General features: G+C 42.3%; 1 protein-coding gene across 4 annotated transcripts in view; it reads left to right on the top strand.

The window, feature by feature from the left end:
* Positions 1-7,476: 7,476 nt before the first annotated feature.
* Positions 7,477-24,007, top strand: part of LOC139548605 (vasodilator-stimulated phosphoprotein-like) — a 43,683-nt gene continuing 27,152 nt past the window's right edge. Inside the window, exons 1-2 of one of the 4 annotated variants that reach the window (XM_071358395.1) lie at positions 7,479-7,918; positions 8,031-8,083. In XM_071358395.1, the coding sequence (XP_071214496.1) occupies positions 8,079-8,083 (5 nt within the window). In that variant the 5' untranslated portion in view covers positions 7,479-7,918; positions 8,031-8,078. Of the gene's footprint in view, positions 8,084-24,007 lie in introns of all 4 variants that reach the window. The other 3 variants (XM_071358397.1, XM_071358396.1, XM_071358394.1) reach the window with 3 other exon arrangements.

Here is a 24,007-nt window from a genome sequence, read left to right as displayed (position 1 = left end):
CCCAGTTTAGGTCACCTAACAGAACAAACTCTGAAGCTAGATGGGGGGCGATCAATTCACAAATGGTGTCCAGGGCACAGCTGGGAGCTGAGGGGGGGCGGTAGCAGGCGGCAACAGTGAGAGACTTATTTCTGGAGAGATTAATTTTTAAAATTAGAAGTTTGAACTGTTTGGGTATGGACCTGGAACGTAAGACATTACTTTGCAGGCAATCTCTGCAGTAGATTGCAACTCCTCCCCCTTTGGCAGTTCTATCTTGATGGAAAATGTTATAGTTGGGTATGGAAATCTCAGAATTTTTGGTGGCCTTCCTAAACCAGGATTCAGACACGGCAAGGACATCAGGGTTGGCAGAGTGTGCTAAAGCAGTGAGTAAAACAAACTTAGGGAGGAGGCTTCTGATGTTGACATGCATGAAACCAAGGCTTTTTCGATCACAGAAGTCAACAAATTAGGGTGCCTGGGGACATGCAGGGCCTGGGTTTACCTCCACATCACCCGAGGAACAGAGGAGGAGTAGGATGAGGGTGCGGCTAAAGGCTATCAAAACTGGTCGCCTAGAGCGTTGGGGACAAAGAATAAAAGGAGCAGATTTCTGGGCGTGGTAGAATAGATTCAGGCCATAATGTGCAGACAGGGGTATGGTGGGGTGCGGGTACAGCGGAGGTAAGCCCAGGCACCAGGTGATGATAAGAGAGATTGTATCTCTGGACATGCTGGTTATAATGGGTGAGGTCACCGCATGTGTGGGAAGTGGGACAAAGGAGGTGTCAGAGGTATGAAGAGTGGAACTAGGGGCTCCATTGTAAACTAAAACAATGATAACTAACCTGAACAACAGTATACAAGGCATATTGACATTTGAGAGAGACATACAGCGAGGCATAAAGTAATCGCAGGTGTTGATTGGGAGAGCTAGCTAAGACAACAGGTGAGACAACAACAGCTAATCAGCTAACAAAACAACAGCAGGTAAAATGGCGATGACTAGGCAGAGAGGGTCGGATTAACTACACACAGAGCCTGAGTCTTCATGATTGGCATCCTCTAACCTTTAGAGTCCCAGAGGAGGAGGGACATGATACATGAACATTGTTGAGGAATTTTTGCAAACACTTCCTTTTCCCCAAAATAACAAGTTAACTTTCCCATCTTGAATGTTGTGAAGTTGATGCCATTTTCATTTAAGTTTAATTGAATGTGCATTGGAATTTTAGCATGTTTGCAGAGCAGTCAGAAGCAAGATCTCACAGTTCCCTGTATGCAATTTAGCCTAAATCTCACTCAGTCTTAAGTGTTGATTCCTATTCCATATTTCCCATTGAGGCAAGTCCTCTTATAGCTGACTATAACTATTGTGCTTCTCTATTCCAACAGCTACTCCATTCCTATTCATGGTTGTTGTTCTGCATCATACGCTTTCTGCTTTTGAGAGTTTTCCCATGCTCTTTTTGGCCCACCTAGCCCTTCAAAGCCTGGGGCTGTCCTCCAGGTCTCCCCCATACGAAGGAACATATCTTGGGCAAATACATCCTCTTCATGTTCCCCACCCCCTTTCCCTGTTAAAACCTTTTCTCAATACAGGGGGTGCTGTTTCCACTTTTGAAAATATCGTCTCCAAATTAAACTGCCTCATACTCAATTCTTGCTCATACAATATGCATATTATTATTACTATTGGATAGAAAACAATCTCTAGTTTCTAAAACCGTTTGAATTATGTCTGTGGGTGAACCAGAACTCTTTCTACAGCGAAAATCATGACAGGACATGCGAAGGTCAGAAAAATAGTCTCTGTTCTCAGATCAGTTTAAAGCTCTGTGTGTGCCCTATGGATCGAAATGAACTGCACCCGCCTTCCCCTGGATGTCAGTAACCAATGAGAAGTGGAATGGTGTTTCTACGTTTTTCTCAGAGCTTATAAAAGGGCAAGGAACGAAGTGCGCTCTCTTTTCGACTTCCGCCATTACGCAACGCAAGACCTCAGGATAGCATTTTGAAACGCTCAGTTATCGGCCTTAGATATGTCCGTCTGTAATTTAATTCGATATAGGTGTTAGAAACATCATAACGAAGTTATTTGAAACCGATTTATATCAGTTTATGCGAGTATATTGCTATTTTCGGAATTTTCGTAGTATTGCGTTTGAGGATTTGGACATGTGTGTGCCACGTAGCTATTGTTAGCTGTTAGTTCCGAAGTTGAAGAGGACGTTTTACAACAAAGCAACGATTCTTTTGGACAAAGGACACCTTGCCCAAGATACTAATGGAAGCTCGTCGAAAAGTAAGAGCTATTTATGATTTTATTCCGTATTTATGTGGAAAAATGTAAACGCATTTGTCGGCCATTGTTGCGGCACTAGTCTGGCTGCAACGCACACTGTATGTCTAGTAACGTTAATTTTAAAAATCTAACTCAGCGGTTGCATTAATAACTAATGCATCTTTCATTAGCTGTCCAACCTGTATTTTTTTAGTCAATCTAATCGATAAATAATCGTAAACTTAGGTGCCTTTCCAAGATGGCGCCGGCCAGAATGCATGCCATGTTTTGACAGATTACATTGCATAACCACGATTTGTGATGCTAAATATGCACATTTTCGAACAAACTCTATATGCATTGTGTAATATGATGTTACAGGACTGTCATCTGAAGAATTCTGAGAAGGTTAGTGAAAAAATTAATATATTTTGGTGGTGATAACGTTATCGCGCTTTTTGCCTTGAATCAATGCTGGGGTGATGTTAGCTCATGTGGTATGCTAATATAACGATATATTGTGTTTTCGCTGTAAAACACTTAGAAAATCTGAAATATTGTCTGGATTCACAAGATCTGTGTATTTCAATTGCTGTACGCTGTGTATTTTTAAGAAATGTTTTATGATGATTAATTAGGTAATACACGTTGCTCTCTGTAGTTATTCTAGTCGCTTTGGTGAGTTTTGTGATAGTGGCTGCAATGGTAAACTATGATTTATACCTGAAAAATGCACATTTTTCGAAAAAAAAACATATGCTATACCATAAATATGTTATCAGACTGTCATCTTATGAAGTTGTTTCTTGGTTAGTGGCTATATATATCTTTATTTAGTCGAATTAGTGATAGCTACTGATGGAGTAAAAAACTGGTGGAGTAAAAAAAGTGGTGTCTTTTGCTAACGTGGTTAGCTAATAGATTTACATATTGTGTCTTCCCTGTAAAACATTTTAAAAATCAGAAATGATGGCTGGATTCACAAGATGTTGGTCTTTCATTTGCTGTATGCTGTGTATTTTTCAGAAATGTTTTAGGATGAGTATTTTGGTAATTGACGTCGGTCTCTGTAATTATTCCGGCTGCTTCCAACGCTATTTCAGATTGCAGCTGCAATGTAGAACTGTGATTTATACCTGAAATATGCACATTTTTCTAAAAAAACATATGCTATACCATAAATATGTTATCAGACTGTCATCTTATGAAGTTGTTTCTTGGTTAGTGGCTATATATATCTTTATTTAGTCGAAATTGTGATAGCTGCCCATGCAGGAAAAAAATGGTGGAGAAAAAAAAGTTGTGTCTTTTGCTATCGTGGTTAGCTAATAGATTTACATATTGTGTCTTCCCTGTAAAACATTTTAAAAATCAGAAATGATGGCTGGATTCACAAGATCTGTATCTTTCATCTGGTGTCTTGGACTTGTGATTTAATGATATTTAGATGCTAGTATTTACTTGTGACGCTATGCTAGGCTATGCTAGTCAGCTTTTTTACTGTGGGGGGTGCTCCCGGATCCGGGATTGGGAGGAACTAGAAGTTAATTGCTCACCCTAAGGGCCTCTGTACTTGTGGTATCACTTTGTGTGTGTGTGTGGAGGGGGGTTTATTACTGCAGTACATGTTATCACCAATAATACAGTACATTCAGTCTCTTGAGTGTTCTGTTTAGTTACAAACATGCACGTCCATTCATTCATTCCTATTGAGTTCTAGAAAAGGGTGCCATGTGTCTTTACGTGAGACTTCTTGAGTCCAGTTCCCAGATTTTGGGGTGTGTATCTTCAGCAGGAAGTTGGATGTTTTATTCAGTAGGCCGCTGGGGCAGAAGGCGCATAAGAGGGGAAGTGTGATTATGATAGCATTCGGGCATGTGTCGGCATGCGGCTCACACTCGCCATCAATCGTGCCCGGTAACCCGAGCTGCCGCAGTTTGTTTCCAAGCAGATCCATGGTCGGGGTGTTAGTGCAGTGAGGCAGGTGGAGAAAGAGTGATAGAGTATCAACTCTATAACACAGCAGTGGAGGCTGCTGAGGGGAGGATGAATCATAATAATGGCTGGAACTGAGCGAATGGAATATTGATACATTATTGATACACTTATGCCGCTCCAGCCATTACAATGAGCCAGTCCTCCCCAATTAAGGTGCCACCAACCTCCTGTGACACACACTTGAGGTCACCTCATCCCAGTGAAAGAAAAAGTGCTGCTACCCCACACATCAAGGCCAACATTATTTAATGATTTTTTTGTTAATTTAATTAGGCCTACATATAGAAGTATTAATACATAGACATCCCATATGTTACTGGCAGACTAAAGGAAAATGTGGAGATACAATGTGTACTGCTACATGGCCAGGCCAGCTATGTTGCTCTGCTATGTGTTGTTCTTTTTCCTGTTATCAATCAGATAAAGGTGCAATTATAGACTACATGGAGACAAATGTATTTTCTGTATACAACCTGACTGGAATGGTTTTTTTCTCGAACAAAATAGTAGTTCTACACTTCATTATCAATATCAACCCATAAAACCATTCTCCTCTTAATTAAAACCTGTAGTATCTTCTGCCATCTAGCGGTGTATATTAGTAGTGTATGTTGTTTGGCCGCCCAGTAGAGGGCGTGCTTAAACTTTTTAACTACTGCAGGCTACATGAGTGCAGAATGCGGAGTAACACTCAATGTGCCGCCTGTCAAACACCACCAGTCTACAGACCGAACAAAAAGTTAAAGAGGGATAAACCTCTAAGGTTTGATAAAGCATTGTCCTCATGAAGACAAAATTAAGAGTTTCAGCTGTATATCATCCTTAAGGTAGACCTATCTTCTTCCACTGTGCAGTGACTTACATATTTGTGCCTCAGGTGATCCTCCCCAATTCCCCTAGTAGAGGTCATAGACCTAGTCCGGGTCAACTCATTTGGGCTAAATTTCTTTAGCTTCCCTCTGCCTGGCGACCAGCCCAGATCTCAAACACATAGTGTCTCAACCCCTCCCCCGCTCTCCTGTCCACACATACTACTTTTAACTGAATGGCATGTTATTATAATTAAAATGTTCTTATGAATCTAGGATGTATTAACAAACAATCTTTTGGACATTGTGTAAGGTGAGAAGATCATTACCTTGTCTAACCTGTTTCTGAAAGTTCCAGTGGTTACTGCCAACATTTCATTTCCTGAAAAATAATCTGTGGTCAAAATAAGTCTTGCATATGGTTCTATTATCTATTATGCACAGTGAAATAATCCATGACTCATATTAATCCCTATTAAGATGATTAGTACTCAAGCCTCCTGCCTCTACCACCATTCAATTTTTTCCCCAGACTAATTTTCAATCTCTTCTCCTCTCGTTTTTGCTACAGTCCTAGACTCACTGACATGAGGGCACACACACACACACACACACACACACACACACACACACACACACACACACACACACACACACACACACACACACACACACACACACACACACACACACAATGTACCCGGGTCTTCCTCTTATTTCTCACTGTCCAGCCGCTCTAACATAACCTTGGTCTCTACCTTAATCTAACTCTCATATCTAATCACTGGTGTCCAAGTCCATCAGGCCCCATGTGAAACTGTGCCAACTATGGAGAGAGCTGACGTCACACTGGAAAAGTGGTACAGAGGACAGGAGGGGAGAATCCTAACACTAACTAACATCCTAGCACAGTCTACTTCTGGGTGAACCACTTTCTGCGAGTAGAGGGACTGTCTTTGACACACATACATTTTCATTTTCACCCCAGTCTTCCAAAAAATGACATGCTTTTCTGAGGAAAATCGGATTATATAATTAACATGAGCTTGAAAATGTGTACTCTATTTTTGGGTGCAGTTTCAGTAGTGGCCAGCAGAAAGCAGATTGAATGGAGGGTGCTTAAATTGTGTGACAGGCTGACAGTTGCTCAGTAGATTGTAGAATGGTCAGCTGTCGTGTGTGTGTGTGTGTGCGTGCGTGAGTGCGTGCGTGTGTGTGTGTGTGTGTGTGTGTATTAAGGCCTATCAGTGCTTCAGATGTTTACACATGCCATCGAGACGTAATGCATTCCTCCCTTTTCTGCTCCAGTTCCCTCTCCCCATATGGAGAAAATAGGCTACAGTATCGCTCAAGAAGTTTTAGGAATACAGTGCAATATTTCATGGTGGTGACAACACTGTTTAATTAAGCAATAAGGCCCGAGGGGGTGTGGTATATGTTCAATATACCACGGCTAAGGGCTGTTCTTATGTGCCTGAACACAGCCATTAGCCGTGGTATATTTGCCATATATCACAAACCCCTGAGGTGCCTTATTTCTATTATACACTGGTTACCAACATAATTAGAGCAGTAAAAATAAATGTTTTGTCATACCCATGGGATATGGTCTGATATATCACGGCTGTCAGCCAATCAGCATTCAGGGCTCAACCCACCCAGTTTATAATTCACTTGCATCCTGCCAATGAACAGTCCTTAGCCGTGGTATATTGGCCATATACCACACCTCCTTAGGCCTTATTGCTTACATTTACATTTACATTTAAGTCATTTAGCAGATGCTCTTATCCAGAGCGACTTACAAATTGGAAAGTTCATACATATTCATCTTGGTCCCCCCGTGGGGAATGAACCCACAACCCTGGCGTTGCAAGCGCCATGCTCTACCAACTGAGCCACACGGGACCAAATAGTCTTTCCCATTATCTTCCTCCTTCATTATGTATGAAGTTAGTAGGCCTATAGTGGTGGCAGGTAGCCTAGCGGTTAGAACGTTTGGCCAGTAAACAAAAGGTTGCTGGTTTGAACACCCGAGCCAGGAGGGTGAAAAATCTGTCAATGTGCCCTTGAGCAGGGCACTTAACCCTAATTTGCCCCAGGGGCACTGTACTGTACTTTCTGGTGTATGTGGAAATATAATTATTTGTTTTAGCCTACATAGAGTCTACAGCTAGTTTCTTAAACGACTTGTTTCTCACCATTATTAACGTTATGTGCACAACGTTGATTATAGATAGGGCAGTCTTGTTTAGTGCAACAGTCCTATGTTGCTTAAATTCTAAGTACAGTATGTTCCCAACTTTCCACCAACTGCCTTGAACACCCGAATTGGAGTTATGCCTTTCAACCACTAGGGAAAGGCAGAGTGGTGTGGATTTTTCCCAAGGTTAGTGCTATCCGGGATCCTTGGGACATGGACATCCCTAGCCAAAACCCAAACCTTAACCCACTTAAAACGTCCATTTCAATGGGGGGTAGGGACGTCCTAAGGATACCGTATTGCAAGAACTTTTTTTCTAACTACACAGAGGAGGTACCGGTGAACATGGAAAGAAAGCCTACTTCGAGTTGAAAGCTGGAGGCGGGTTGAGTTTAAACACCAATGAAATTACACAGACCGGGAAGGTCTGGAGAAGATTCACAGCATTACCGATCAAGAGGAGTTCCCACTGACAAAATTGAGAAAGAGGCTTTAGTTTGTCCTGACAGTGTTCGCTCGTTTATGGTAGTCTGTTTAGAAAGGAGAGATGAGTCTCGGATCCTGATTGGAGTTGGCAAACGCGCTCCACTACTGTATCCAGTCTTTCAACTCCTCTCTCTCCGAAACCAGGAAATCATCGAGGTGTGCTTCTCTTTATCCTGCTTGTGGGTCGTAGGCTATCCCTTTACGTGTATATAGATGTGTATCTTGCCGATATCGTCGTTTTTATTTCGTTTTTGAACCCCGGGCTTAGATCTGAGGCCGAAAAAACTGCATCGGAGAGGATCTCCACTCTCTAACAATGAGGTAAAGCGATTCAAATCTGATCGGTCTGTTCATTTTGTTTTGTGACTACAACATATCGATTTTGTGCGCTTGTAGTGATCGAGTATGGCTGGTGCAAGTTTTTGTTTGGAGTCATATGATTTATCATATTGTAACTTCGATAGATCTCGAACTGTTTTGGTAGTCTAGTTTTGACTCGAGACCGCCAGACTAAATCAACTTGTTTCAATGCAGAACACCTGATACAATGTATCACTTTGTAACCCTTTGGCATTTTGGAACGGGGATGAGTGAGAGAAGAATCAGAGAAATGCCAGCTCGAGCGGTGTCTGTCCCCTTGTCATACGGTAGTAGCCTGTTGCTCTGTCATAGTTGAACATGTTGTCAAGTGGCCTAATTCCAGTACAATAGGCCTAAGCCTAGAGGGCATTAGACTGGGTAATTTGTACTTTACTTGAATTACAATTTGTGTCCCATGGTGATTTACATGTATCATGGAATCAATATTCATTGTGTCCTATTTTGGTGGGAAATGGAACTGTTATCGCTGTTGTGTATGCTAGACATGGAGTTGTCTGGTCAGCTGGCCGGCCATAGTTCCACGTATCCATGCAAGGACCCTATTCCCCCCGTAGTTGGCCAACCAGGCCTGTACACACAACCAAATTGCGCCGAGCATGGAACAAGCCAGTCTACGAATTCCACATCCTGTTGCAGCCTGTGAAGTTGGAAATTACACGCTTTGAAGCCAAGACTAGTTAGGCCTTTTCTGGAATGTTATTTTTTTCCTGACTCAAACACAATGCCCCCTCGCATATCACCTGGGCCTATGTACATTTGTATTCTATAATCTATCTGGGACTCTATCCACAATGTATATTTTTTGTGATTCCATAACCTGTGCAACAAGTTATTTATCTTGAATCTCTCACTGCTTTTGCAAAACCAAGTTGGGTAAGTAAGGCCTTGTATTGTTTTTAACCTGTTGCTGGTCACTTTGGGTTACTTTGTTAAAGCCAACACTGATTTCTAGTCCTAATGAATGAATGGGCTCTGGCCCCATCTAAAGAGGTCATGTCATTTACCTTGCTTACATAATGGGTGAGGAATGTAATGTTGTCTGTCACGTAATCAAGTTCATTGTCCTCAGCATAGTTTACCATATGTGAATGTTGAGACGAGTGTAGCCAGCTGGTTAAATGTTCTATGGTTTCTCCCAATACAGGTAGGCCTAGATCCTGAGGTGACCCAAATCTAATAAATAGAAACCTCAGTCAATACATCCAAGGAAGTTTTATTACACAAAGATAACCATATTCTCTGTCCACCCTGGCTGTGCATACATCCTCCCTATAACCATAATCAGCTGAGACAGAGAAACATGGAGGAAACTGTCTCAGACTACACTGTCACACAGGAAATGCATCAGTCTTCATTAATGGCAGCTGGAGGATTCATTGTTGTTATCAAAGCGACGCCTGCTGTGACTCGCTCCAGGTGTCTGGTACTAACTGACTCCCCCCTAGGCTGGGCTAGCATACAGTAGGCCTACACAGGACACCCTTCAGGTGTAAGGTGGGTGTGAAACATGTCACATTCGATCTAAGAAGTTGGTCCATGCACTGTGTCAAAACATTTTATTTGGTTATGTCACATGTGCCAAATACAACAGATGTAAGGTCTACCTACAGTGAAATGCTTACTTACCATGGTTGGGGTCAATTCAAATTGAAGGGAGTCAATTCAGGAAGTGAACTAAAATGATAAAATTGAAAAAAGGGAATTTGTTTTCAATGACTTCTCAATCAAATTAAAAGCAGAAGCTGTTTTATTTCAAAAGTTATTTGTATATATTTTCTGAATTTTAAATTCAAGCCACTTCCTGAATTGACTGCCATCAATTTGAATTGAGCCCAACCTGGTTACTTACAAGCTCTTTTCCAATGATGCAGAGTTAAATAATAAGAATAGAAAACACAAGAATGACGATATATACAAGTAGTACCAATACAGTATCAATATGTAGGGATACATGGTAATTTAGGTAGATATGTACATGTAGGCAGGGGTAAAGTGACTAGGCATCAGGATATATAGTGTCTAGCAAGGAACTGTGTTTGAGGTGATGAAAGGCTGCTCTCACCAGTTACAAATGTTCTCCTTTCACTCTTACCATGTTGCGCACAGTTAAAATGTATATATATTTTTTAAACATTTTGGGGAATATTCAGAGGTGGAAACTTTCTGTGGGAATTAACGGGAATATATGGGTATTAATACCATTTAAATGTAGATGTTTTTTTGCATTGGATATATTTACCATATCATATGGAGACAGAAACATAAACCTTTTATCTTATCATAATTAGACATAATTGCAAATAATTAAATCCTTCCAATAGAAAAAATAATAATTTGGTTACGAATTGAACTTTAATTAAATGAGTTGACTCTTCACATGGGATGATTTCAATGAACAACAAAAGAAAGGAAATATTGAATGATCCCCATTGATCCATTGCATCTCCCAAAAACGTTTTCAACATCTGTAAAATGATAGTCTAGAAACTCAAGCTTTGGTTGTCTTCCTCTCAGGCTTCCATGTCTTTTCCCTGTACGTCCTCAATGTCCACCTCTTGAACATCAGACTCTGAGGCCTCATCTTCACTGCCCCTTTCCACACGTGTTGAGGATGGCTCGTTGTCAGGCTCAAAAAGCCGCAAATTTGCCCAGATGGCCACCAATTTTTCAACCATTGTATTGGTCAGCCTGTTGCGTGCTTTGGTGTGTGTGTGTGTGTGTTCCCAAACAAGGACCAATTGTGCTCTGAGGCAACAGGGGAAAGAGCCTCAGATCCACAAAGTCCCTACCACCAGGTGGCTGATGAGATATGTTGGCACGACTGCCATATTGCATCTCCATCCCAAAGCCCTTGCTTGGAAGTGTACTAAACCAGACTGCCAAGAACCTTGCCCTCATCTAGGTCAAGGTGGCGAGACACGGTAGTGATGATACCATAGGGCTTGTTGATATCTGCACCAGACAGGATGCTCTTGCCAGCATACTTGGGGCCCAACATGTACGTTGCGGCGTGTATGGGCTTCAGGCAGAAGTCTTCACACTTTTTGATGTATTTCAGAACTGCAGTTTCCTCTGCTTGGAGCAACAGTGACGTGGGCAGGGCAGTATGGATTTCTTCTCTTACATCTGCAAGCAGAGTCTGAACATCAGACAGGATGGAATTGTCTCCCTCAATCTGTGCAAAGGCTACTGCTATAGGTTTCAGGAGTTTCAGGCTGCTTACCACTCTCTCCCAAAATACATCATCCAGGAGGATCCTCTTGACGGGGCTGTCCATATCAGCAACTGTGATATGGCCATTTCTTCAAGAGACTCCTTCCCCTCCAGGAGACTGTCAAACATGACAACACCACCCCAACGGGTGTTGCTGGGCAGCTTCAATGTGGTGCTCTTATTCTTCTCACTTTGCTTGGTGAGGTAGATTGCTGCTATAACTTGATGACCCTTCACATACCTAACCATTTCCTTGGATCTCATGTAGAGTGTATCCATTGTTTTCAGTGCCATGATGTCCTTGAGGTGCAGATTCAATGCATGAGCAGCACAGCCAATGGGTGTGATGTGAGGGTAGGACACCTTCACTTTAGACCAAGCAGCCTTCATGTTCGCAGTATTTTCTGTCACCAGTGCAAATACCTTCTGTGGTCCAAGGTCATTGATGACTGCCTTCAGCTCTGCAATGTAGAGACTAGAGGACGACCGATTATGATTTTTCAACAGCGATACCGATTATTGGAGGACCAAAAAAGGCAGATTAATCGGCCGATTTTTATTTATTTATTTGTAATAATGACAATTAGAACAATACTAAATGAACACTTATTTTAACTTAATATAATACATCAATAAAGTCAATTTAGCCTCAAATAAATAATGAAACATGTTCAATTTGGTTTAAATAATGCAAAAACACAGTGTTGGAGAAGAAAGTAAAAGTGCAATATGTGCCATGTAAGAAAGCTAACGTTTAAGTTCCTTGCTCAGAACATGAGAACATATGAAAGCTGGTGGTTCCTTTTAACATGAGTTTTAAATATTCCCAGGTAAGAAGTTTTAGGTTGTAGTTATTATAGGAATTATAGGACTATTTCTCTCTATACGATTTGTATTTCATATACCTTTGACTATTGGATGTTCTTATAGGCACTTTAGTATTGCCAGTGTAACAGTATAGCTTCCGTCCCACTCCTCGCTCGAACCAGGAACACATCGACAACAGCCACCCTCGAAGCAGCGTTACCCATGCAGAGCAAGGGGTACAACTACTCCAAGTCTCAGAGCGAGTGACGTTTGAAACGCTATTAGCGCGCACCCCACTAACTAGCTAGCCATTTCACATCGGTTACACCAGCCTAATCTCGGGAGTTGATAGGCTTGAAGTCATAAACAGCGCAATGCTTGAAGCAAAGAGCTGCTGGCAAAACGCACGAAAGTGCTGTTTGAATGAATGCTTACAAGCCTGCTGCTGCCTACCACCGCTCAGTCAGACTGCTCTATCAAATCATAGACTTAATTATAACATAATAACACACAGAAATACGAGCCTTAGGTCATTAATATGGTGGTCGAATCCGGAAACTATCATCTCAAACAAAACATTTATTCTTTCAGTGAAATACGGAACCGTTCCGAATTTAACTAACGGGTGGCATCCATAAGTCTAAATATTCCTGTTACATTGCACAACCTTCAATGTTATGTCATAATTACGTAAAATTCTGGCAAATTAGTTCGCAATGAGCCAGGCGGTCCAAACTGTTGCATATACCCTGACTCTGCGTGCAATGTACGCAAGAGAAGTGACATAATTTCAACTGGTTAATATTGCCTGCTAACCTGGATTTCTTTTAGCTAAATATGCAGGTTTAAAAAATATATACTTCTTCTGTGTATTGATTTTAAGAAAGGCATTGATGTTTATGGTTAAGTAAAGTTGTGCAACGATTGTGCTGTTTTCGCAAATGCGCTTTTGTTAAATCATCCCCCGTTTGGCGAAGTTGGCTGTCTTTGTTAGGAAGAAATAGTCTTCACACAGTTCGCAATGAGCCAGGCGGCCCAAACTGCTGCATTATACCCTGACTCTGTTTTGTAACAGATGTGACACAATTTTCCTAGTTAAAAGAAATGCATGTTAGCAGGCAATATTAACTAAATATGCAGGTTTAAAAATATATACTTGTGTATTGATTTTAAGAAAGGCATTGATGTTTATGGTTAGGTACACGTTGGAGCAACGACAGTCCTGTTTCACAAATGCGCACCGCATCGATTATATGCAACGCAGGACACGCTAGATAAACTAGTAATATCATCAACCATGTGTAGTTAACTAGTGATTATGATTGATTGATTGTTTTTTATAAGGTAAGTTTAATGCTAGCTAGCAACTTACCTTGGCTTCTTACTGCATTCGCGTAACAGGCAGGCTCCTCATGGAGTGCAATGTAAAGCAGGTGGTTAGAGCATTGGACTAGTTAACCGTAAGGTTGCAAGATTGAGTCCCCGAGCTGACAAGGTAAAAATCTGTCGTTCTGCCCCTGAACATGGCAGTTAACCCACCGTTCCTAGGCCGTCATTGAAAATAAGAATGTGTTCTTAACTGACTTGCCTAGTTAAATAAAGGTGTTAAAAAAAAAATGTTTAAACGGCCAAATCGGTGTCCAAAAATACCGATTTCCGAATGTTATGAATAATTAGCGCCGGTTTCAAGTTATCGGCCATTCCGATTAATCGGTCGACCTCTAGTAGAGACCGGTGTTTCTGTTATCCCTTGTGTCTGTGCTCTTGTAGAATACTGGTTGAGGGGTGGAGATGATGCAATTAATTATTCCTTGCCCACGAACATTCGACCACCCATCAGAGAAGATTGCAATACAGTCTGCTTTCTCTATGATTTGCTTGACCTTCACTTGAACTCTGAACTCTCATCCAGTAAATTAGTAGATAAAGCATTTCTGGTTGGAGGGGTGTATGCTGGACGAAGAACATTCAGAATTCTCTTCCAATACACATTGCCTGTGAGCATCAGAGGTGAACCAGTTGCATACACAGCTCGAGCAAAACATTCATCAGCATTTCTCTGACTATGTTCCTCCAATGAGTCAAAAAAACTTCTGGTTCCAGGAGGACCATGAGCTGTTGCTATCAATTAGGTGTTTGATTCATAATTTTCACCTCGAATAGAAGTAGAGTGACTTTTGTCAGAGGTTGCTTGTTGTGAGCACCGAGGAAACTTTATGCACTTGGCCAGATGATTCTGCATCTTTGTTGCATTCTTCACATATGATTTGTCACAATATTTGCAAATGTACACAGGATTTCCTTCTACATTAGCTGCAGCGAAATGTCTCCACACATCAGATAGTGCCCGTGGCATTTTCCTGTAAAGATTATTACGTTTAAAAAAAAATACAATTCCATGTACAGATAAATAGTTAACCAGTTAGATTAAACAACTCCTTTGTAAGATAAATGTTTTAAAATGAAACATGTATGGAAACAGGTGAATTAACACTCAGTTAGCAGGCTCATGCTAGCTAAAACCCACATGGTAGCAAAAACTAACTAGCAGGAATTGTTAACAAGTTAGAAATGATTTAAACCCACTTTGCTGTAGGCTACTATTTACTAGTTAACAAAAAATGATGTATGTCATATAAAATGTATTCATCCCACTCAGTATTGTAATCAAAGCTTACCAGAAAGTATGTAGTCCTAGGCTCAGACAGTGTAGTAGTGTGGGCTCAATAGCATCTCATTAGTGTGCAAGATCTTGAGAATCAGCTGTACATGTGATGGAAGAATTCACTGTGCATGCAGAGGATTGCAATTCCATTGAATTGGGGATAGTTTAACCAAAATATGCCACAAGACCTAGAATTGCCTTGTGTATCCCGCAAAAAAAGGTTCACTGTTTTAAGCTAACTTTTTTTAATGAATTAAAGCAAAATTCCCCAAATTCCCGGACTTAACTTCCCATGAAAAATTTCCCAAAAATGTCCGGAAATTTCCTGGAAAGTTTTCCAACCCTATACAGAGCGACTTACATGGTTAAATGCCTTGCTCAAGGGCCCATCAACAGATGTTTCACCTAGTCTGCTCTGAGATTCAAACCAGCAACCTTTCAATTACTGGCCCAACGCTCTTAAAGTCAAATCAAATCACCCCAAACACACAGGGCGGCTACCTGCCGACATGTGTGTTTGGGGTGATAAAATGCTTCTCTCATGAGTTTAAAATGTTCCCCTTTCACTCTCTCCATGCTGAGCAAGTATAGTATTGATCTACTTAAAAGCAGGAACACACACTGACTCACCTCAGTCTCCTTTTATTTCTCTCACATCATTCTTTGTCTGCCTGTCTGTCTGTATTGAAATGGGCTATGGAGGCCAGACTGGCTTGTGTAGACTCACAGGGAATGTATTCCACTTGCTACCCTCTCCTCCCCTCCCCCTCTACCATCATCAGTGAACTTTTAACCCCTAGCTGAGAAGTCAGAACTTATTATGGCTGATGTTTAGTTGTTTGTCTAACTTTGTCTCTTTGACAGTCATTTTATGGCACATAATCATTGTGTATTTGTCATCACCAATCGTTGGTATGATTATTATTTTTTCATGTCTCCATAAGTAGACTATTTCCTTAATTCCTTTGTTCATCAAAGTAGATTCAGATGGGTTCCCTGTACAAAAATCAATTGGACTCGTGTGGAAATCAATTGGACTTGTGTGGTTGCCTGTGTGGTACTGTTCACTGAAAATACTTTGTGCGTCATCATTTATACATTAACACTGAATGACACTGTGGCCGAGCAATCTGTGACATGCTTCATCACAAGCTCTCCCATTTTAAAGCAATTAGATGCCGTGCACAATGTACAAAAATAAGCCTAAATTGTCGCAATAGGGACATCCAGTTTCCTTTTTCATCTATTACTAAGCATCTAGATTACAATATCCCCCCTTGTTAAGAGGTGTCACTCACACGTCTAGGCGGGTGCAGAATGGTGGGTAGGGCATGGTAAACAGGAAGCAACAGTTTGGCTTTGGTCACTGACCAAAGAATCCTCTACACCCTCCTATAGTACGGTATACTGACGGTGAATAAAATGTATGTCTCATAATTAGGCTCACCTCTCAATTCTTCCTATGAAATTGTGCAAACTCAACATTTTGCAGTGCGTGTTGGGATAGCACTTTGCTCTGGGGCCTCCTGGCTTGTTTGATGTGGCTATTGCAGGGTCTAATTAGCTGCTACACCCTCGATAATTTTCACCCCCTCAGCTAGCGTTGGGACACTTGTGCAAAAAGCAGAGGTGCGCATGAACGTGCAAATGGAGTTTTGAGGGGAAGGGGTGGTTTGGGATTCTGCCTGACACTCCCATGTACACCATTCTGTTCCTTCCCTCCACCCTAGCTAGTACCCTTTCACACACCCATATCCCTCATTCCCAATGCTCCCAGTTTCTCCTTTTATGTCCCATCAATGAGAAATGTAGTGCTGCCTGTAGCTGATCCTTATAGATGCTGTAGGTAAGGAGGAAACTGGTTTCTCAGGGCCACTTGTCTCTGGAACAACCATCATCATCATTCTCCTTATGGTTCCCTGGGCAACTCCAGGTCTTGGTTGGCTTTGTCCCAACAAACCGAGGGCATCATCATAGCTACACAGTGTAAAATTGCACCGTCACTGGAGCTGTAGGTGAGAAACTAAACACTAGGCATTGGATACCATAGAATTAGGAAATAAAATAGTAATTTTAATAGGATCTCTATGTTGGATGCTGTAAAATCACAAGCATGAGTGGTCGCTGGCCGGGACTGAGATGTGCTAGGTCTGACCTGGTGAAGCTAAAGCTTGTTGCGGAAGCCATGCTGTAACGTTTTAATGCAGTCAGCAATGGCTGCAATTTCTCCCTCTTGTTCTCTTTGTCGCTCTCCATTCATAACTCTCTCTTCCTCCCTAGGTGAAAATGGAGAGGGAGATCTGTGGAAAACAGCTTTATAGCGTCAGCCATCGCAAAAACTCTGTCACAAATACTGACTTTCCCTTCTGCCATACATGAGGATGCTAAGACCATGCATTAACTGGATACAAGCTATATTTTGTTTGGAAGATTTAAATAGAGGCTCAAGCGATGCCACTGTTGGTTAAATAGGGGGTTTCTTTTTTTAGATTTGACATCAAACTATTTCCTGCATGGGTGACATTTTTGTGAAGGATTAGCGAAGCGACTAATGTTGTTTACAGAAACTATCAGCTTTTGTGCTATCGCTGGACTGGTTGCCTCTTCACATCTCCCGGTTTGGTTTCTCTGTCTGATATCTGTGTTGAATAATTCTAGGTTTAGTCATTTGGATACATTTTCAATGGGTAGTGAATTTGTGAATTGTCTCTACTGAATGTCCACCATGGGATATAGCTGTAAAAAAGTACCACCTTGTTTAAAAGGCAGATTTACTGATCTTCATTCCATTGCTTCATTCTCAACTAACAAGCATGTTCATGCAATGAACCTTAGTGAACACGAGGCAAGTTTAACCATTTTGAAGACACTTTATAAGATGGTGTGTGCATACTATCAAAGAGTAGGACAGCAACATTTCATAGATCCATGATTTGATTGTGTACTTCAGCAAAAAAAAATGTACTTCCTGTGTCTTGACCAGTGTTGACCCTTTTGAAGCTGATGATAAAGGAAGTTCTACTACTCAGCATCTATATAGCTTATGCTAAGTGTCGAGCCACAGGCATGCAGCACTCACAGACCTCCATAAAGGTGAGGTATCAACTCAATTTAGTTTCTATCCTTCCTCCCTCGCTCTTTTGTGCCCTGTGTGCACAGCTTCATACCCATAACATATTCTCTAGAGTTGTGGACAGAGTTGCATGTCTGGACAACTGAGAGAGTGGGGAGTTTCTCTTGTCATGTCCCCACCCCCTAATGAGGGGGGGGATCTTCTCCAAGGGGCTATGCCTCCTCAGCCTCTCAGGGAGGATACGCTTGGCCCTGTAAAAGGAATTAAGTGAACGCAGAGAGGAGAGAGATGATTCGATGGTCCAAATATGGGCATAGTGAGTGCCAGTCACGGCACCCCCAGAGCGCTTCAGGAGCTGGAACGCTGCTTTTGCTCCTCGGCCTCTTTCAAGTGGTCAGAGGCCTGGCCCAGACAGCCAATGAACGTTTCCACAACGTTGGAGAGACAATTCTAGAGAAACTCAGGCACCGATGAGTCAGCACTCAAAGAATGCTGAGTGGTTTGGACCTGACCGAGAAAGAAAGAGGAAAAAGTCAGAAAGTTGGCGCATGAAAGAGTTTGAGAGGCAGAACATGACAAGAGACAGAGAATCCGACACCTTAGAGAGGGAGAGAGCGAGCCTGGGGGTGTGTTTATTTAACTAGGCAAGTCAGTTAAGAACAAATTCTTATTTACATTGACTGCCTACAGCGGCCAAATCCTAACCTGGACGACGCTGGAGCCAATTGTGCACCGCCCTATGGGACTCCCAATCACTGCCGGTTGTGATACAGCCTGGACTCGAACCAGGGTCTGTAGTGACGCCTGTAGCACTCAGATGCAGTGCCTTAGACCGCTGTGCCACTCAGGAGCCTGGTGCTGTGTGCCTCACAGGGGAGAGAATAAAAACACTAGTCTTCAGTCTGCATGTAGCAGTATGCTAGGACCTGTGTGAGGAGGGGCAGGCACGAGGAAGGGAGATGGAGAGAAGGAAAGGATTACAACAGGGGTCCTGGTCCTCTATCTTTAGTTTGGGGGCTTCAGTAGTCAGCCATTCGGTCCATACGGTTTGCCTCTTACAAAAACGACCTGTTCTTCAAGGATCTGAGGTATTCTTGCCATTTATCATCCTATTCAGTGTACAGCCTATGTGTTTTTGTGTTTGACCGATTTAACAGTCTACTTGTTATTCAGTGCTGTTACTGCGTTAGTATCAATTGGGCCAGAGGTACACTACAAAAGTATATGGACACCCCTTCAAATGAGTGGATTCAGCTATTTCATCCACACCCGTTGCTGACAGGTGTATAAAACCGAGCACACAGCCATGCAATCTCCATAGACAAACATTGTCAGTAGAATGGCCCGTACTGAAAAGCTTAGTGTCTTTCAATGTGGCACCGTCATAGGATGCCACCTTTCCAACAGGTCAGTTAGTCAAATGTCTGCCCTGCTAGAGCTGCTCCGGTCAACTGTAAATGCTGTTATTGAGAAGTGGAAACGTCTAGGAGCATCAACGGCTCAGCCACAAAGTGTTGGGCTACACAAGCTCACAGAACGGGAGTGCTGAAGCGCGTACCACATAAAAATCGTCTGTCCTCGTCTGTCACTACAGAGTTCCAAACTGCCTCTGGAAGCAATTTCAGCACAATAACTGCTGATCGGTAGCTTCATGAAATGGGTTTCCATGGCCGAGCAACTGCACACAAGCCTAAGCTCACCATGCACAATGCCAAGTGTCGGCTGGAGTGGTGTAAAGTTCGCCTCCATTGGACTCTGGAGCAGAGGAAACGCGTTCTCTGGAGTGATGAATGAGTCTTCACCATCTGTCAGTCCGACGGGCAAATCTGGGTTCGGCAGATGCCAGGAGAACGCATAGTGCAAAATGTAACATTTGGTAGAGGAGGAATAATGGTCTGGGGCTGTTTTTTATGGTTTGGGCTAGGCCCCTTAGTTCCAATGAAGATACATCTTAATACTACAGCATACAATGACATTCTAGACTATTCTGTGCTTCTAACTTTGTGGCAACAGTTTGGGGAAGGCCCTTTCATATTTCAGCATGACAATGCCCTTGGCACAAAGCGGGGTACATACAGAAATGGTTTGTCGAAATCTGTGTGGCAAAACTTGACTGGCCTGCACAGAGCCCTGACCTCAACCCCATCGAACACCTTTGGGATGAATTGTAACACCGACTGCGAGCTGGGCCTAATCACCCAACATCAGTTTCCTACCTCACTAATGCTCTTGTTGCTGAATGGAAGCAAGTCCCCGCAGCAATGTTCCAACATCTAGTGGAAAGCCTTCCCAGGAGAGTGGAGGCTGTTATAGCAGAAAGGGAGTGTGGACCAACTCTATAATAATGCCCCTGATTTTAGAATGAAATGTTCGACTAGCAGGTGTCCACATACTTTTTTCATGTAGTGTATCACAGAGTCTGTCACTGTGACAGCCCTGTACTTGACTGGAGGCTAAATTCATTGAGGACAATACTGTCAGATGATACTGAGAACTTCAAAACTAATGCAATTGTTTTTGTACGTAAACTGAATGAGGTCACACATGGTTGGTCACCTATGCCCATGTCGTTTGTGTGTGTACTCACCTTGTGGTGCTAGAGATACCCAGGTTGTGCGCTGTATCCTGGAGAGACAGGACCAGGTTATTTTTACTCTGCCTTTAAGAATGTGTGTGATCGGCATCTTCATCATCCACGACTTGGAACTGGGGTCTTTATTTTTATCAAGGCTGTGAGAGGGAGTTAGCATTGCTTTACTTTTTGTTTTAGCTCTCATTTTAAACTAGACATTTTTTAGTGGGAAGAGGTACTATGAGTGCAATAACATTTGTTCACATTTCCACTCGGTGTGAAGTCCTCCTGAGATCTGAATAAACTGAGCTGTGATGCATCTTATTTCATTACCTTTAGTCATGTTGATCTTCTCATGATATACAAATTAGAAAAATAAAAAGCTTTTGGAGTTCAAGCACCATTTTTGATTGGTACATGACTCTATCTGTGAGCAAATTAAAGCGCATTAGACTTTCTATTGATGTGATGTGCTAGACTGGACAGCATCATAGCACATTGACAGGACATAGCAAGCACTCAACATATGAGTATCCAACATGTTCTGCCAAATTAACAGAGGCCAAAGTGGAACAGTGGAGGGAAAGTCCAAATTGCTAACATGTTTGGCACGGGGCTTGAGATAAAAAAAAAAAAATGGTAGACTGATTAACTGGTAGCCTAAGTATGAACGCAGAGATGAGGATTGAGGGATTAAGAGGGATGAAGGGGGACAGACGTAGAGACCGAGAGAGGGGGAGGGAAGAAAATAAGGAGTATGGAGAAGAGCATGGTGGGAGGGCCAGGTAAACAGAGCGAGCGGGAGAGCCACTGGACCTGACTGTACTTGTCAGTACAAGCTCTGAGCAAAGCCTTATACAGACTTCTCAGAGAGTGTGCCTCTGTTGTGCACTGCAGTTTCCTGTTAACCCCTCACTGACTGAGAAATTATTGGCTATGATTCTGGTTCTAAATGTCAGTTTCAAAAGAAAATTTAATTCAACGAAATGTTGTCATTGAGTTTGGTTTGTTGGTTCTCCTGCAGGTGTTGTCTGTCTGTATTCAGGCTGTAAACTTTTATCATAATGTTTATCAGTTATGTTGCAAATTTGTCTTCTTGACAAACGGGATATTTTCATTACCTTTGCAGGAGCACTTGGTTATGATTTTTTTGTATTTAAAAAAATAAATCATTTTATCCCCTTTTCTCCCCTATTTTCGTAGTATCCAATTGCTAGTAATTACTATCTTGTCTTATCGCTACAACTCCCGTACGGGCTCAGGAGAGACGAAGGTCGAAAGCCATGCGTCCTCCGAAACACAACCCAACCAAGCCGCACTGCTTCTTAACACAGCGCGCCTCCAACCCGGAAGCCAGCCACCAATGTGTCGGAGGAAACACCGTGCACCTGACTACCTTGGTTAGCGCGCACTGCGCCCGGCCCGCCACAGGAGTCGCTGGTGCGCGATGAGACAAGGATATCCCTACCGGCCAAACCCTCCCTAACCCGGACGACGCTAGGCCAATTGTGCGTCGCCCCACGGACCTCCCGGACGCGGCCGGCTGCGACAGAGCCTGGGCGCGAACCCAGTCTCTGGTGGCATTTGGTTATGATTTTGACATGTGCAGCAGCCACGTCCAACACAATTAATGTTTCAAGGGTATGTGAAAATTCCTCCCGATTTAAGACTGTCCATTCCTTGTTTGAGTTATTTTAATGCTCAGCCAGCCAGTGACCTATTGGCTCTCTCAGTACAACACCTCTTTAGCGAACTGGTCAGCTAGTTAACGCTTAGCTTAATTGCTAGTCTGGACTCTTAATAACTAACCTTCAAGGACTGCATTATGTGTGCTGCTTGGACACTGTCACAGGAATAAGTTGTTTATGGACTTTTTTCCCATGGTTCATTCAGACGTTAACGTGTGGGAAAACATGTGCGTCCATGTAGCATGCCTGCCAACCCCTTGGACTGTGTCGACGTGTGTGTGTGGCCTGCTTTAACATGGGAGTCTCAATGTCTAGATGTATCAATAATTCACTCCTCACTCTGTCCTCCTGAGCCCCTGCTTTCTCTCCTATTAAAAATGCATCCATTTCCCAGTCCCTTTTCTCTGCCCTCACTGTTCCATACCTGGGTGGATTGCATTCACTAAAAACAAATGTGAGCAAACCTTTTTAAATTGAATATTGGAATTCTAGGTGGAAACGTTCAGCTTGCACTTCTGTTTCTGTGTCTACTGACCACGATCCACATCTCTTTCCTCACACCGTTGTCCCCAGCCAGAGACATCTTTATTTAATTTTTCTTTCTATCACTTCCTCCTTTCGTCACATGCCTTACCTAACAAACATTTAGGTCAACAGTGGGCACATGAGTGGGTAAACTTGAAAGGGTGAGCTTGTGTGTATGTATGAGCGTGTGTCTATTGTTCACTAGTCAGGCTGAGTCAACCCTTATTAGGCATTGCTGGGAGCAGGAAGTGGGCTGTGGCTACAGAGCTGTGTCACAGGAAGTGGGAGATTGTATCACAGACTGGAGAGAGGTGAAGTGGGAGAAGATATGGAAAAGGAGAGAAATGAGGCATGCTCTCTGACAGTCTGCTCCCTCTCCTTCGCTCTGTCTTCCTCTCGGTCTTCACACTTACTAGACTTTTAGCCAAAATACCGTGGGCTACACATATACTGCAATGTAAACTGGCGAACTTGTTGTGAAAGAGCAAGTAAGGCATTTTACTGTAATAGTGAACGTGACAATAACTTGAAACTAGCTAGCAGGAGTTAGATGTGTATTGTCAGCTAATTTGATGTGTAGGGATGAGAAAATAAACCCTTTTAATTGTCTGCACATGCTTTTGGATTGTTGCTTTATTCAATATTGTAATGTTTTAGAAGAAAAGTTGCTCAGATTGTTAAGTAGTTTGCTTAGTGGCTACTGTGAAAGATAGGGCAAGGATGTAATGTGAATTGAAAAGTAGATATCTACAGTTGAAGTCGGAAGTTGACTTACACCTTATCCAAATACATTTAAACTCAGTTTTTCACAATTCTTGATATTTAATCCTAGCAAAAATTCCCTGTTTTAGGTCAGTTAGATCACCACTTTTTATTTTAAGAATGTGAAATAGTAGAGAATTATTTATTTCATATTTTATTTATTTCATCACATTCCCAGTGGGTCAGAAGTTTACATGCACTCAATTAGTATTTGGTAGCATTGCCTTTAAATTATTTAACTTGGGTGAAATGTTTCGGGTAGCCTTCCACAAGCTTTCCACAATAAGTTGGGTGAATTTTGGCCTATTCCTCCTGACAGAACTTGTGTAACTGAGCCAGGTTTGTAGGCCTCCTTGCTCGCACACGCTTTTTCAGTTCTGCCCACAAATGTTCTATAAGATTGAGGTCAGGGCTTTGTGATGGCCACTCCAATACCTTGACTTTGTTGTCCTTAAGCCATTTTGCCACAACTTTGGAAGTATGCTTGGGGTCATTGTCCATTTGGAAGACCCATTTGCGACCAAGCTTTAACTTCCTGACTGATGTCTTGAGATGTTGC

This window comes from Salvelinus alpinus, chromosome 21 (assembly GCF_045679555.1).
Source record: "Salvelinus alpinus chromosome 21, SLU_Salpinus.1, whole genome shotgun sequence".
In the NCBI taxonomy this organism is placed as follows: Eukaryota; Metazoa; Chordata; class Actinopteri; order Salmoniformes; family Salmonidae; genus Salvelinus; species Salvelinus alpinus.
This window is presented reverse-complemented; position numbering and strand designations above follow the sequence as displayed.